Source organism: Echiichthys vipera (assembly GCF_963691815.1).
Source record: "Echiichthys vipera genome assembly, chromosome: 10".
NCBI classification, from domain to species: Eukaryota; Metazoa; Chordata; class Actinopteri; order Perciformes; family Trachinidae; genus Echiichthys; species Echiichthys vipera.
Genome location: NC_139835.1, coordinates 330,798 through 344,533, shown reverse-complemented (window position 1 = coordinate 344,533; position 13,736 = coordinate 330,798). Strand labels below are relative to the sequence as shown.

General features: G+C 37.3%; 1 protein-coding gene across 1 annotated transcript in view; it reads left to right on the top strand.

Annotated features, from left to right (window-relative positions):
• Positions 1-8,880, top strand: part of marco (macrophage receptor with collagenous structure) — a gene marked incomplete at its 5' end in the record, with an annotated part of 30,397 nt that extends 21,517 nt beyond the window's left edge. Inside the window, 5 exons of the mRNA XM_083921767.1 lie at positions 2,337-2,411; positions 6,171-6,206; positions 6,977-7,030; positions 7,216-7,380; positions 8,048-8,880. Coding sequence (XP_083777893.1) covers positions 2,337-2,411; positions 6,171-6,206; positions 6,977-7,030; positions 7,216-7,380; positions 8,048-8,178 — 461 coding nt within the window. The 3' untranslated portion in view covers positions 8,179-8,880. The remainder of the gene's footprint in view (positions 1-2,336; positions 2,412-6,170; positions 6,207-6,976; positions 7,031-7,215; positions 7,381-8,047) is intronic.
• Between the last annotated feature and the right edge of the window lie 4,856 nt (positions 8,881-13,736).

Here is a 13,736-nt window from a genome sequence, read left to right as displayed (position 1 = left end):
TACGCTGATTTACCATGGAAACAGCCTGATCAGAGCGGCTACTAATAAAGTATGGTCGGAAGATGCTAATACATTAGCCTGCTGATAACCGTAGCCAAAGGCTGCTGCTAATACAAGATCAGGTTTATGTTGCTAAGTTAGAGTCCTGAATCATACAATTCCACCTCAAACATCTTCACATACCTACAAGTTTGCCAAGGGTGACAGTAAATTCCCTTCTATCATTTTAACAATCGCAATCATGATCGGGACGATTGAAATGAGTGACGCGTAAGCATACTGATGCTGGTGAATATACGAGTAAAGTTAGTTATCCATGCGGCCATCACCCCAACCGTCTAATGAACTCATTTAGCACTGTTCAGTATTGCCTTAATATAAATTTACCATCGCTCATGTGTTTAAAAAAAGGATTATCTTACCATTGACTCAGACATTATGGAGGAAAACGTAAAAAAGAGAAGCTTTAGCAGGGACTGTCGGGTCCTTGTCTTGTGGTAAATGGACTTGTACTTATATAGCGCCTTTCTAGTCATCTGACTACTCAAGGCGCTTCACAGTGTCTGTCACAATCACCCATTCACACAGACATTCACACTGATGGCAGTGGACATCTACATACCATCTAATCTGATCTAACCATTCACACCACATTTACACACCCATGCGCAGCATGGGGAGCAATTCAGGGTTCAGTGTCTTGCCCAAGGACACTTCGACATGTGGACCGGGGGAGATGGGGATCGAACCACCAATCTCTCGAACAGAGGACGACCCACTCTGCCACCAAGCCACAGCCGCCCATAGGAGGAGCTTGGGTCAGAGCCGAGCAAATGAGACCCGTGTAGACTCAACAATCACCTTTTTTTCTAGCATTCTGCTGTGGTGAGCAATTTAGAGAGCTGTTAGCATGGCTGTAGACTCTTACTCTGAATGTGCACAGCGCCCTGATGCGCTTCTTCAACAGTCACATTTATAATATAGGAAACGTCTTCCTAGACAAACAACCAGTCCAGTTGTTTTTTGACTGAAATTGCTTTGAGGATAACGATGACCTGGACGAATGAGAACATTCACAGGCTTATAATATAGGAGGTTTTTTTAAGAGTTTTTTTGTTGACATTTTTCATAATCGTCAGAGACACAAGATGCTCCGGTAAAAGCAGACTGGGCATGTAACAGCGAGGAAAAGATTGGCATTTGAGATGCTGCAATGACAGCAATGGCAGGGCTGGGACTTTAACGTGTTAATTACGATTAATTAATTACAGGAAAAATAACGCAACAAAGAATAATGCAATTAATCCCAATTTATTTTTGCATAGTGCGGAACGTTGCTCATTGCACAAGCTACCGCCCGACCCATAATACTGACACACAGGAAGCAACACAAGAGAAATGAAACCGATGAGAAGCAGATGATGACTTGTTGTTGGGTTCAGTCGGCGACATTTGAGTTCTAAAAAACGACCAAGTGGAAACATGAACAAGAGCACGGCTGTGTGAAAATTCACCTCCCCCGGAGCCTCCAATGCTGAACATGCTGCCACTAACGTTAGCATAGACAACGCTCCTAGGAGGCACTGTCATTAGTCGATGGATCACTTTTGTTTCTGTGTTTTTTAAAATATGGGAGAAAAAGCAATCTACGTTTAACTTTTTATTTTAGGCCAAGGATATTATTCTAAATATTTTTGCAATTTTAAGTTTCCACTTTTCTTGAATATACCGTACTAAGCACTGTTTATTTTTCATAAACCAAAACGTGTTTAAGACTTTAACGTTTACAAAAAGTTAGTGCTCACTGATAAAAAATAAACACATTTTGTTCTGTAAACTCATTGTTGTTTGTATTCATTATTAAGTCATATACCAAAATCCATTTTAATTGAAAAATGTTGCTTCTTAAGTGAAAAATTGAAATGCGATTAATCGCGATAAATTATTTACAAAGCCTCAAATTAATTAGATTTTTTTTTAAATCATATCCCACCACTAATAAATACATTACAAATGACTCAGTTCCTGGATGGAAAAAATGTATCAGCAGATTGCAGTTATGAAATAGTTTAGTTTCTCTTCCTCATTTAACTTCTGGTCATCATCTGTTATATTGCTGACATAGCGCTGCTTCATGTGATGAATGATCCAATTTACATAGCTTGCATTTTTAAATATATGTGAACCAAAAGAACAGCTTTTCAAAACCATCACTCTGGTGTGTGTGTGTGTGTGTGTGTGTGTGTGTGTGTGTGTGTGTGTGTGTGTGTGTGTGTGCACATGTGTGCGTGTGTGTGTGTGTGTGTGTGTGTGCACTTGTGTGCATGCGCGCGCAGGTCCCAGGGGACCACCTGGGGAGGGAGGTCAAGGCCCAGCTGCAAAGGGAGAGAAAGGAGAACCCGGGTCCCAAGGTAAGGGTTTGGATTTTGGAGTTTACAGCAACACTGTGGAGGTTCTAGCCAACTGAGTGGATTACATGGAGCCATTACTCACATGAAATAGTCTCTTTGCCATTGAATAGGCATGGTTGGTCTACTGTCATACAAAACTGCAAACAATAAACTTAAATTACATATATCCCCATATGACAGGCTTTGTTTTATATAATAGCCTGTCATGTCACAGTACATGACTATACACATTTATTTTATTTAATTGTTAAGTAATTATTAATTTAGTTCAGTCATGGCACAAGTTTCAATAAGCATACATCTTGAAAAAATAAGGAAATGTAATATTGTCCTAAATTGTCTAGCTTGAGTTCAAAATGATTTACCAGTCTTTACTGCTCACGTAACTTACATCCTGACATAATGTTTTCAAGTTTTAAGAGGCAAAAGAAAATAAAAGGCATGCAGCTAAGAGCTGGAATTGAGGTGAGCTCCGAGAGCACCTTATGAACTCATCAACTGTTAATTCAATATTTGCAGCTCACCCATCTCGAATGAGCAGTACATGTGGTCAATGCTTATACAATGTCAATAAAAAATGACACATGAATGCAATACTTTAGCAGTGAACATCTTTAAATATATTTAAAGAAAATGTTAATAAGTGCATAAAAAAGTATTTATCAACCCGAACAAGCCATTGCACTCACTTTAGTTCCAGTAGCTGCAGAAAGCTTAGTTAACTGTTAATAAATTAATAATAATGCATTTCTTAGAAGTGTTTATAAATGTCTTATCAATACAACAAACATGTTAATTATGCAATTATAGTCTTATTAACACATAACATTTTTAATAAGCATCTTCTAAGAATTTCTTTTGACCTTCATCACCTGTTAACTAACGCTAATTAAAAGGTTCTTAATATATAACGCTACCCTGACATTACTTGAAGACATTGATCAGATGCCATACAATTACATCTAAAGACACTAAAGGCTTTATACAACATTTTTCTACATAAGCAGTAGGGAAGGGCACAACACATGGTTTGGCTCAATAATTACATATGTTAAATATTTGAGTTCAATGAATAATGTTTTATGCAAGCAACATTTACACGTCTCAGAAAAGAAGTGGCAAACGTGAAACATTACAAATTACCCTATGAGTGGGGTTAATTGTCACAGACGGAGGGTTTGTGACACCTGCTAGAAAAGTCTCTTTGAAGATATTCACCCATTTAACCATCCATCTATCATGGATTGAAAGATGGTAAAATAATAAATGTACTTATGTAGTACCTTTCTACTCAAGACGCTTTCACACTACTTTTCACATTCACCCATTCACACAGATATTTACAAAGATGGCAGTGGACATCTACATACCATCTAATCTAACCATGCAAACCACATTTATACACCCACGCGCAGCACAGGGAGCAATTCAGGGTTCATGTCTTCAACTGCCGATCACTCAACTGGAGGACGACCCACGACCCACTCTAGCCACAGCCGCCCGGATGAATACATAGATGGATAACAGATAGATGAAGTTTATCCACATGCCAAAATATATTTATGAATATTGACAAATGACTGTGTCAAATATTTTTCCGCAAGGTAGGCAGCAATTAAAACAGCATAGCTCACAGCAGCAACATATACATTTCCATCCCTCCCATTTTCTCTTCAGCCAAGCACTGGAAAGGAGTGACACATCTGTGAAGCATCTGTGTTTCGATCTCAATTTCTCATTCTGTGACAAAAAAAGCCAAAATTTAAGAATTTGTTGTTTTTATTGCATTATCGTTGTACACTATGCCCAGCTTAGTTGTAAGACGGTGTTAAAACAATACCCAACAAGTGATGTTTTACTCAAGCTCAGCTAACACTTGCTATGAGTTGTTGTTTTAGTTCAATTAAATTAAATTTTATTTTCAGTGCCCATTCATAGCAATAGTCTTCTCAAGACAGCTTGCAGAGTAGGTAAAGACCATACTCTATGACTTATTTATGATTTACGGAGACCCAACAATTCCTCCATGAGCAGCAACAGCAATCTTGTGCACACAGTGGCAACAAAAACCTTCCCTTTAACAGACAGGAACGTGGAAAATACCCATCTCTAGGGAGGAGTAACATCTCTCTTGACCATTTGGGGAGGAACAAGAGAGAAAAGAGACAGACAGCTTGACAGAGAGAGACAAAGACAGACAGAGAGAGAGACAGTCCCAGAGATGCAAGCAACCACAAAACTATATGACATGACAATATATGTAATATGACAATGATAATAATTATGGTGGTGAATATGATCAATATGAGTAGTGGTAATAACAGCTGTGCTACAGTTAGATATATAACTGATAATGTTTTTATAGCTACACATTTTTTAATTTATATAAAGTATATAGTATATATGATTCTAAAATTGCCCGTAGGTGTTAATGGTTGTCTGTCTCTGTCCGTCTCTATGTGCCCTGCGATAGACTAGCGTCCTGTCCAGGGTGTACCCCGCCTCATGCCCGATGTCAGCTGGGATCGGCTCCAGGCCCCCCGCGACCCCGACAGGGACAAGCGGTTGAAGATGAATGAATGAATGAATGAGTAATAGTGATAATAGCAGCAGGAAGCGTCATGTAGGACCACGGCAGCAGGCACCACCACAATCAGCAGAGACCTGCAAGATGACAAAGCACAAAAAACTCTACACCTATATATATATATATATATATATATATATATATAGTACAACTCTTGATCATATATATATATATATATATATATATATATACTGCATATATAAAAAACTAATTGGCACCTCGCTAGTGCGATTCGGCATCACGACTTCCGTGTTTTACGTTAACCCGAGCTTCGGTCCATGGTTTGAAGAAAAAAATACAATAAAAGCTGGGCACGAGTTATTCCAAATATAAAATCAATAAACTATGTTAAAAACAATATTATGCGGAGCCGAAGTGGCAGGAAATCCATTGAAATCTAGCGACGCTGCGCATGCGTATGCGTAGATGACGTAGAACAATAAACAACACAAGACAGTACAATTTGTTAATATCCGGAAGCATCTCCATAATAATATAAGGTTGGATTCAGTGACTTACACACACCTCAGTAATAAAAAAATAGATTAAAGGAATGTACTAACCTAAGCTCAGGGGTTAAAGTGGATTTGAACAATCCGCAACTACATTCAAGCACCTTTTATTAATAAGTAAATTCATCTGATTGGCAGTTACATACATCAGTTTTTCATTCTACAGCAGCACGGTGACTCCATTAACGAGCCCAGTGACTGTGGGGTCACAGAAGTTCACATGTGGTTAGTCTGGAATAAGAGCAGGACAGTTGGTTGTCTCTCATCACACCAGTCAGTGGAACAGGTATAGTGAAGACAACGTTGTCATGCCTTCCCTACTTTCTACCCCCTTCCTTCCACTGCCCTTGTTGCTCAACTCCACACTTGTAGCTGATCTATATATCAATTTATATAAACAGTATATATAAACTCATTTAACTGTCCTGAACTGCCTGTTGTGTTTTAAATGCAGTGTGCTTCAGTTGGCACTGATTCTCAACTGCTGCCAGCTTGTCAAACATTTTGATCCAGTGATCTGGCCTCTTAAAGTGACGATTACTTTAAACTAGATTTAATCCACTCATGTTTATTCATTGGGTATACGAGGTTTAGCAACCCACATCAGTGATGTCCAGCAAATGTCTTGAATAAGATCCGCTTTTGTTATCTTGTCATCAGGTCTAAGAGGACCTCCTGGCTTCAATGGAACTGAAGGTGAGTGTATTCAAGTTATAGGAACCTTGTTTCTTCCATATGTGTACTGTGGAGCATTTGAAGTTGCAGAAATGTACATTATGTGCACACACAGATGTCAATCGAAGGCACATTTATATTTGCAATCTTAGATTTGTGATGAATTTCATCATTCTTCGCCACAGGCAACCCAGGCGGTCAAACTTCCCTTTTTCTTTCCTGTTCTTCTCACTGACAGGTTTAATGCAGTGGTGCCTTCTCCACCACTCATTTAATGAGTTAATGTCCACATGCAAACTGACATTAAGGATGTTTAGAAATCCATGTGTTTGTGGACATAAACGTGTGCATGAGCACCCAGTTTTATAAATCTTACACAATAATGGATACGCATATTGCTGTCTTTCAATTCAATCTGTGTAATCTGACCCCAGGTCTGTATTTCACTCTGTGAAAGAAAGATGAGTTCTTTCAACACTACCAAGAAGCTGTTTAATGTCACAAGTTAAACTAAAGCTAAAATTGTAATGTTGTGTTCACACCCGCTGCATACATACAAAGACAACACAAAGACGCTAATTCATGGCAGGCACCATGAATAGTGTGAATGGTGCAAATAACCCGGCTCAAAGTGAATGTGTGCAATAAGTGTGAACACAACATAAGGTTAACAAATACATTATCTGTAAAAGTGTCCATGGCATGCTCGGTTGATGGATTATGTTCATATCAATTCTTGAAAACTGTCAGTTTAGTTGGAAGAGATATTTGAACATTTTTATTCTCCACAGGTCATCCTGGACTACCAGGTGCCAAAGGAGAAAAGGGAGACCAAGGGAAAGAGTGTAAGTCTGCATATGACTGATCTGAAAGCAGCAGAGACAACACAAGAATAGAACAATAGAGATTTTCAAAACTAATAACTACTAAACAGTTAGTTACCTATCAACCCTGATATTAACCACAGCGCAGAGGTTGGGTGTTTGAGCCACAGAGAACTTTAAACATCTGTAACTTTGTATCACTACAGTGACCGTGCGTCTCGTACCAGGGAGGTACCGAGGACGAGTGGAGGTGAAGTACAACGGGGATTGGGGCACCGTGTGTGATGACGGTTTTGACACTGTGGATGGCAAGGTGATCTGTAAGATGCTTGGCTTCCAAACCGCCATTACCACGTTCACTGCCAGCCCGGGTAAGAAGTATATATCTGTATAATATCCTCTAATGCTTTTATTGTTCCCAAGCACTTCTTTTCTACATCAGCACACTGATGACTCTCACACACTCACTCACTATGTTGTTGTGCCTCTGAATGAACTCTTTCAAACTGCCAACAAGCAGCCTTGTTGAGCTTTTCATGTCACCTTAAGGATATTTTGGTTTATTAAAGCTTTTCAAACCCTTTATTACAATTTCTGTAGATTTGGCTTTTGATGACACGGTAGTCACCATAGTAATAGCTTACACCTGCCTGCTCATGAACAGAGATGTGTGAACTGTCTCATTTTACAGCTAAACAGCACACTAAAATATGTTTCTGAAAACACTTTATGTGACAAATATGCAACACAGTGCTGTCTAGTTTCACAGTGTGATCGGAGCTCACTAGCAGTCTCTGACACTCAAGTCAGAGACTAATTATATACTGTTTCATTTGTGACCAAGTCGAGCCAAAACCAAGCACCGCCCACTGACTGGACAAACATTCTCTTCATCTTTAACTACAGAACACTTGGTGGGTCAAGGTTGAAGCAGGATATTTGTCTGTAAACTGTGACGGATCTGCAAGCAGTTTGGGTATTAACATTACATTCATTTGTGATATTACACCTGAATCTAACACTGCTGTCCTTCTGTAGGGTCTGGTAGGATCTGGCTGGATGAGCTGAGATGTTCAGGAACAGAGTCTGACATCTTTAACTGCCCACACAGTGGAGTTGGTGTCAACAACTGCCGGCACAACGAGGACGCCGGACTCCACTGTGTCTAGACCGACAGCACACACAAGACTCATAAGAAAAATGTTGTTTCAAATGTTCTACAAGGTTTGATAAACATGCAGTGACAAGTTGACTGGCAGGCATTACACACACTTACACACACACACACACACACACACACACACACACACACACACACACACACACACACACACGTCTCACTGGAGATATACGCAGAGAACAGTGCTGCTACTAATGATGTTCACAGCTGGATCTCATTAGATATTCATAAAGCAAAAAGAATTGTATTCAGTTCAAAGTTTCACTTTATTACTAAACACATTAGCTCAAATCACAGCTTACTATGAACAAAACAATGTGCTAATAAAACTTTCCTCTAATGAAATTCTCAAGCATCATTTCTCCACTTTGTAGCTGCGACTATGCGCCTCTTTAGCTCAGTTCATTGCTGCTCTGTCCTCATCAGACTCCCTCCTCCTCGTCCTCCACTTGTCCTCTCTTGCCTTCGGCGACATGCTTGCCATCACCTTCCATCCATCGCACATCACCATAGATGACTTTGCAGAGGTCAGCCAAGATGAAGAGGTCACATCTAAGGAGAGAAGACCTCCACACCAGATAGTTAGACCAGTCCCAGCCTGGTCAGTTGCTCACATTAACTGATCCTGACTGTTCCTGACTCCAATTTCGTTGTATGCAAATGCAATGACAATAAAGGCTATTCTATTCTATTCTATGAAGCCTCTTGGATGAGAAGTGAAATGTCTTCCTAGACAAATAACCTTTTGACTGAAATTGCTTTGGGGATAACGATGACCTGGACAAATGAGAACCTTCACAGGCCAACTCATTTAAGGTTCAAAATATAAAAATAAATTTTGAAAAAATTTAACAAATTTGTATGTTCAGTAGAACTCAACACCTTTAGTACAATTAAAGAAATTACAACCCAATATTGTCCGGTCGCCGGTATTGATTTGACACGTTACATAAATCCTCACCAGCAATCAAATAACACTAAACACAATGGCCCTCATTTATCAAACGAACGTACGGCAGAAAAACGTGTGTACGACCATTTCCAAGCAAACTTCGGCATCTATCAATTTGGATGTGAGCGGGAGCTACGATCAAATCTCACATCAGGTCTGAGATTGTGTACGCAAATTTGAGCCTGTGGATTTGCGGTGCAGCACAGCAAAATCTGGCTGAAAATAATTAACAAACCTCAGCTGTCATTAAGCATAAGCAGTCACAAAACGGATTCTTAAAACGAATTAAAAAAAAAATTGTGGTTGGAGCAATTGATTGTACTCATGTGCGTCTGAAGGCACCATCCATGAATTATTATGCATTCATCAATCGCAAAAACTACCACCCAATAAATGTACAGGTGATTTGTGATGCCAAGCTATCGCTTTTAAACGTGGTGGCCAGGTGGCCAGATTCTTTTATATTTCAAAACAGCTCGGCTCCAGCCCCCGCGCCCCTTACAGGGACAAGCGGTTGAAGATGAATGAATGAAAAAATTAATGAATGTGTTGGCGCGCGGCTGCAGGAAAGCACACTGCAGAGCCAAAGTCATTTCCTCGGTAAGTGGCTACCCTCGATAAATTGCATTAAATCAAACAAGGTATCAGATGATTAACATTTTGGTATTGTTCTTCTGTGTGACAAAGGTTATCCTCTAACGGAATACTTAATACGAACATAAAACAGAGCAGGAGCGCAGGTTCAACAGTGCGAACACACGGGTCACAGTGGAGCGCTGCTTCCGGTTGACTGCCTCCGTTATTCTTTTCCATACAGCATTTTTATGGGCCCCTTTTATTCCACTCATAAGACTGCCAAAAAGCACATCTTTATTTTGCTCCATCTCGGATGTCAGGATGTTGGTAAGTCATCATGGGACATTGGTTTCCAGAGATAGTCAGTTCAAGAGTGTTTATACACAATTCTAGAATGCTAAGTCAAAGTTCTAGAATGTTAAGTAACAATTCTAGAATGTTAAATCACAGTTCTAGAATGTCGAGTCAAAGTTTCAGAATATCAAGTAACAGTTCCAGAATCTTAAGTTACAATTCTAGAATGTTAAATCACAGTTCCAGGATCTTAAGTTACAATTCTAGAATGTTAAGTCACAGTAATAGAATGTTAAGTCAAAGTTCTAGAATGTTAAGTTAAAATTCAAGAATGTTAAATCACAGTTCTAGAATGTTATGTCAATGTTCTAGAATCTTAAGTAACAATTCTAGAAGTTTAAGTCACATTTCTAGAATGCTAAGTCAAAGTTCTAGAATGCTAAGTTACAATTCCAGAATGTTATATCACCGTTCTAGAATGTTAAGTAACAATTCTAGAATGTTAAGTCACAGTTCTATAATGTTAAGTCAAAGTTCTAGATTGTTAAGTAACACTTCTAGTATGTTAAGTCACATTTCTACAATGTTAAGTCAAAGTTCTAAAATTTTAAGTTACAATTCTCAATTGTTAAGTGACATACCTGGTATGTTAAGTGCACATTAACATATTCTATTGATCCTGCATTATGCTTTCACTGGAGTTCATATTAATCTGATCATGGTAGGTCATCATGGGACATTGGTTTTCAGAGAATGTCAGTTCATGAATGTTAAATCACAATTCTAGAATGTCAAGTCACAATTCTAGAATGTTAAGTCAAAGTTCAAAAATCTTAAGTAACAATTATACAATGTTAAGTCATAGTTCTAGAATGTTAAGTAACAATTATAGAATGTTATATCACAGTTCTGGAATTTTAAGTAACAATTCTAGAATGTCAAGTCAAAGTTCTAGAATGTCAAGTAACAATTCTAGAATGTTAAGTCACAGTTCTAGAATGTCAAGTCACAGGTCTAGAATATTGGGTCAAAGTTCTAGATTGTTAAGTAACAATTCTAGAATGTTAAGTCACAGTTTTAGAATGTTAAGTCAAAGTTATATAATGTTAAGTTACATTTCTCAAATGTTAAGTCACATACCTGGTATGTTAAGTGCACACGGACATATCATTGCTTTGATCCTGCATTATGCTATTCACTAGAGTTCATATTAATCTGATCTTGGGAGGACATCATGGGACATTGGTTTCCAGAGAAGGTCAGTTCAAGAATATTAAATCACAATTCTAGAATATTTGGTAAAAGTTCTAGAATGATAAGTTGCAGTTCTATATTTTGATGGTTAAGTCATATATTGTGAAGTCACAGTGGCACAATGTTAGGTCGCAGTTCTAAAGTATGAATTCACTTTTTTTAAATGTTAAGTAAGGTTCAAAGATCTTAAGTTACAATTCTAGAATGTTAAATCACAGTTCTAGAATGTTAAGTAACAATTCTAGAACGTTAAGTCAGAGTTCTAGAATGTTAAGTGAAATATCTAGAATGTTAAGTAACAATTCTTGACTGTTAAATCACAGTTCTAGAATGCCAAGTGAAAGTTCTAGAATAATAGGTAACAATTCTAGATTGTTAAGTCACAGTTCTAGAATGTTATGTAACAATTCTAGAAAGTTAAGTTACAATTCTAGAATGTTAAGTCACATTTCTAGAACGTTAAGTCACACGTCAAGAATGTAAAGTCAACGTTCCAGAATGTTAAGTTACAATTCTAGAATGTTAAGTCACAGTTCTAGAATGTTAAGTCAAATTTCTAGATGTTAAGTCAAAGTTCTAGAATGTTAAGTAACCATCCCAGAATGTAAAATCCCAGTTCTAGAATGTTAACTCAAAGTTTTAGAATGTTAAGTCAAAGTTATAGAATGTAAAGTAACAATCCTATAATGTTAAGTTATAGTTATAGAATGTTAAGTTACAATTCTCAAATGTTAAGTCACACACCTGGTATGTTGAGTGCACACGGACATATCATTGCTTTAATCCTGCATTATGTTATTCACTAGAGTTCATACTAATATGATCTTGGGAGGACATCATTGGACATTGGTTTCCAGAGAACGTCAGTCCGAGAATGTAAAATCGCAACTCTCGAATGTTATGTCAAAGTTCTAGAATGTTAAATTACAGTTCTATATTGTTATGGTTATTTCCTAGAATATGAAGTCACTGTTCTACAATGTTAAATAACAGTTCCAGGATCTTAAGTTACAATTCTCAAATATTAAGTCACATACCTAGTATGCTAAGTGCAATTTAACATATTCTTTTGATCCATCATTATGCTATTCACTAGAGTTCATGTTATTCTGATTTTGGCAAAAGACATCATGGGACATTGGTTACCAGAGAAGTTTAGTTCAATGATGTTACATCACAATTCTAGCATGTTAAATCGCAGTTCTTGAATGTTCAGTCAAAGTTCTAGAATGTTAAGTAACCATCCCAGAATGTAAAATCCCAGTTCTAGAATGTTAACTCAAAGTTTTAGAATGTTAAGTCAAAGTTATAGAATGTAAAGTAACAATCCTATAATGTTAAGTTATAGTTATAGAATGTTAAGTTACAATTCTCAAATGTTAAGTCACACACCTGGTATGTTGAGTGCACACGGACATATCATTGCTTTAATCCTGCATTATGCTATTCCCTAGAGTTCATATTAATCTGATCTTGGTAAAAGACATCATGGGACATTGGTTTCTAGAAAAGGTAAGTTGAGGAATGTTAAATTACAATTCTAGCATGAAAAGTCAAAGTTCTAGAATGTTAAGTCACAGTACTAGAATGTTAATTAACGGTTCTAGAATGTTAAGTAACAATTCTAGAATGTAAAATCACAGTTCTAGAATGTTAAGTCAAAGTTGTTTTATGTTAAGTAAACATCCTAGAATGTTAAGTTAAAGTTCTAGAATGTCAAGTCAATGTTGTAGAAGGTTAAGTTACAGATCTAGATGGTTAAGACACAGGTCTAGAATGTTAAGTCAAAGTTCTAGAATATTAACTTTCAATTCTCAAATGTTAAGTCACATGCCTAGTATGTTAAGTACACACGGACATATCATTGCTTTAATCCTGCATTATGTTATTCACTAGAGTTCATACTAATATGATCTTGGGAGGACATCATTGGACATTGGTTTCCAGAGAAGGTCAGTTCAGGAATGTAAAATCACAATTCTAGAATGTTATGTCAAAGTTCTAGAATGTTAAATTACAGTTCTATATTGTTATGGTTATTTCCTAGAATATGAAGTCACTGTTCTACAATGTTAAATAACAGTTCCAGGATCTTAAGTTACAATTCTCAAACATTAAGTCACATACCTAGTATGCTAAGTGCACATTAACATATTCTTTTGATCCATCATTATGCTATTCACTAGAGTTCATGTTAATCTGATCTTGGCAAAAGACATCATGGGACATTGGTTTCCAGAGAAGTTTAGTTCAATGATGTTACATCACAATTCTAGAATGTTAAATCGCAGTTCTTGAATGTTCAGTCAAAGTTCTAGAATGTTAAGTAACAATTCTAGAATGTAAAATCACAGTTCTAGAATGTTAACTCAAAGTTTTAGAATGTTAAGTCAAAGTTGTAGAATGTTAAGTAACCATCCCAGAATGTAAAATCCCAGTTCTAGAATGTTAACTCAAAGTTTTAGAATGTT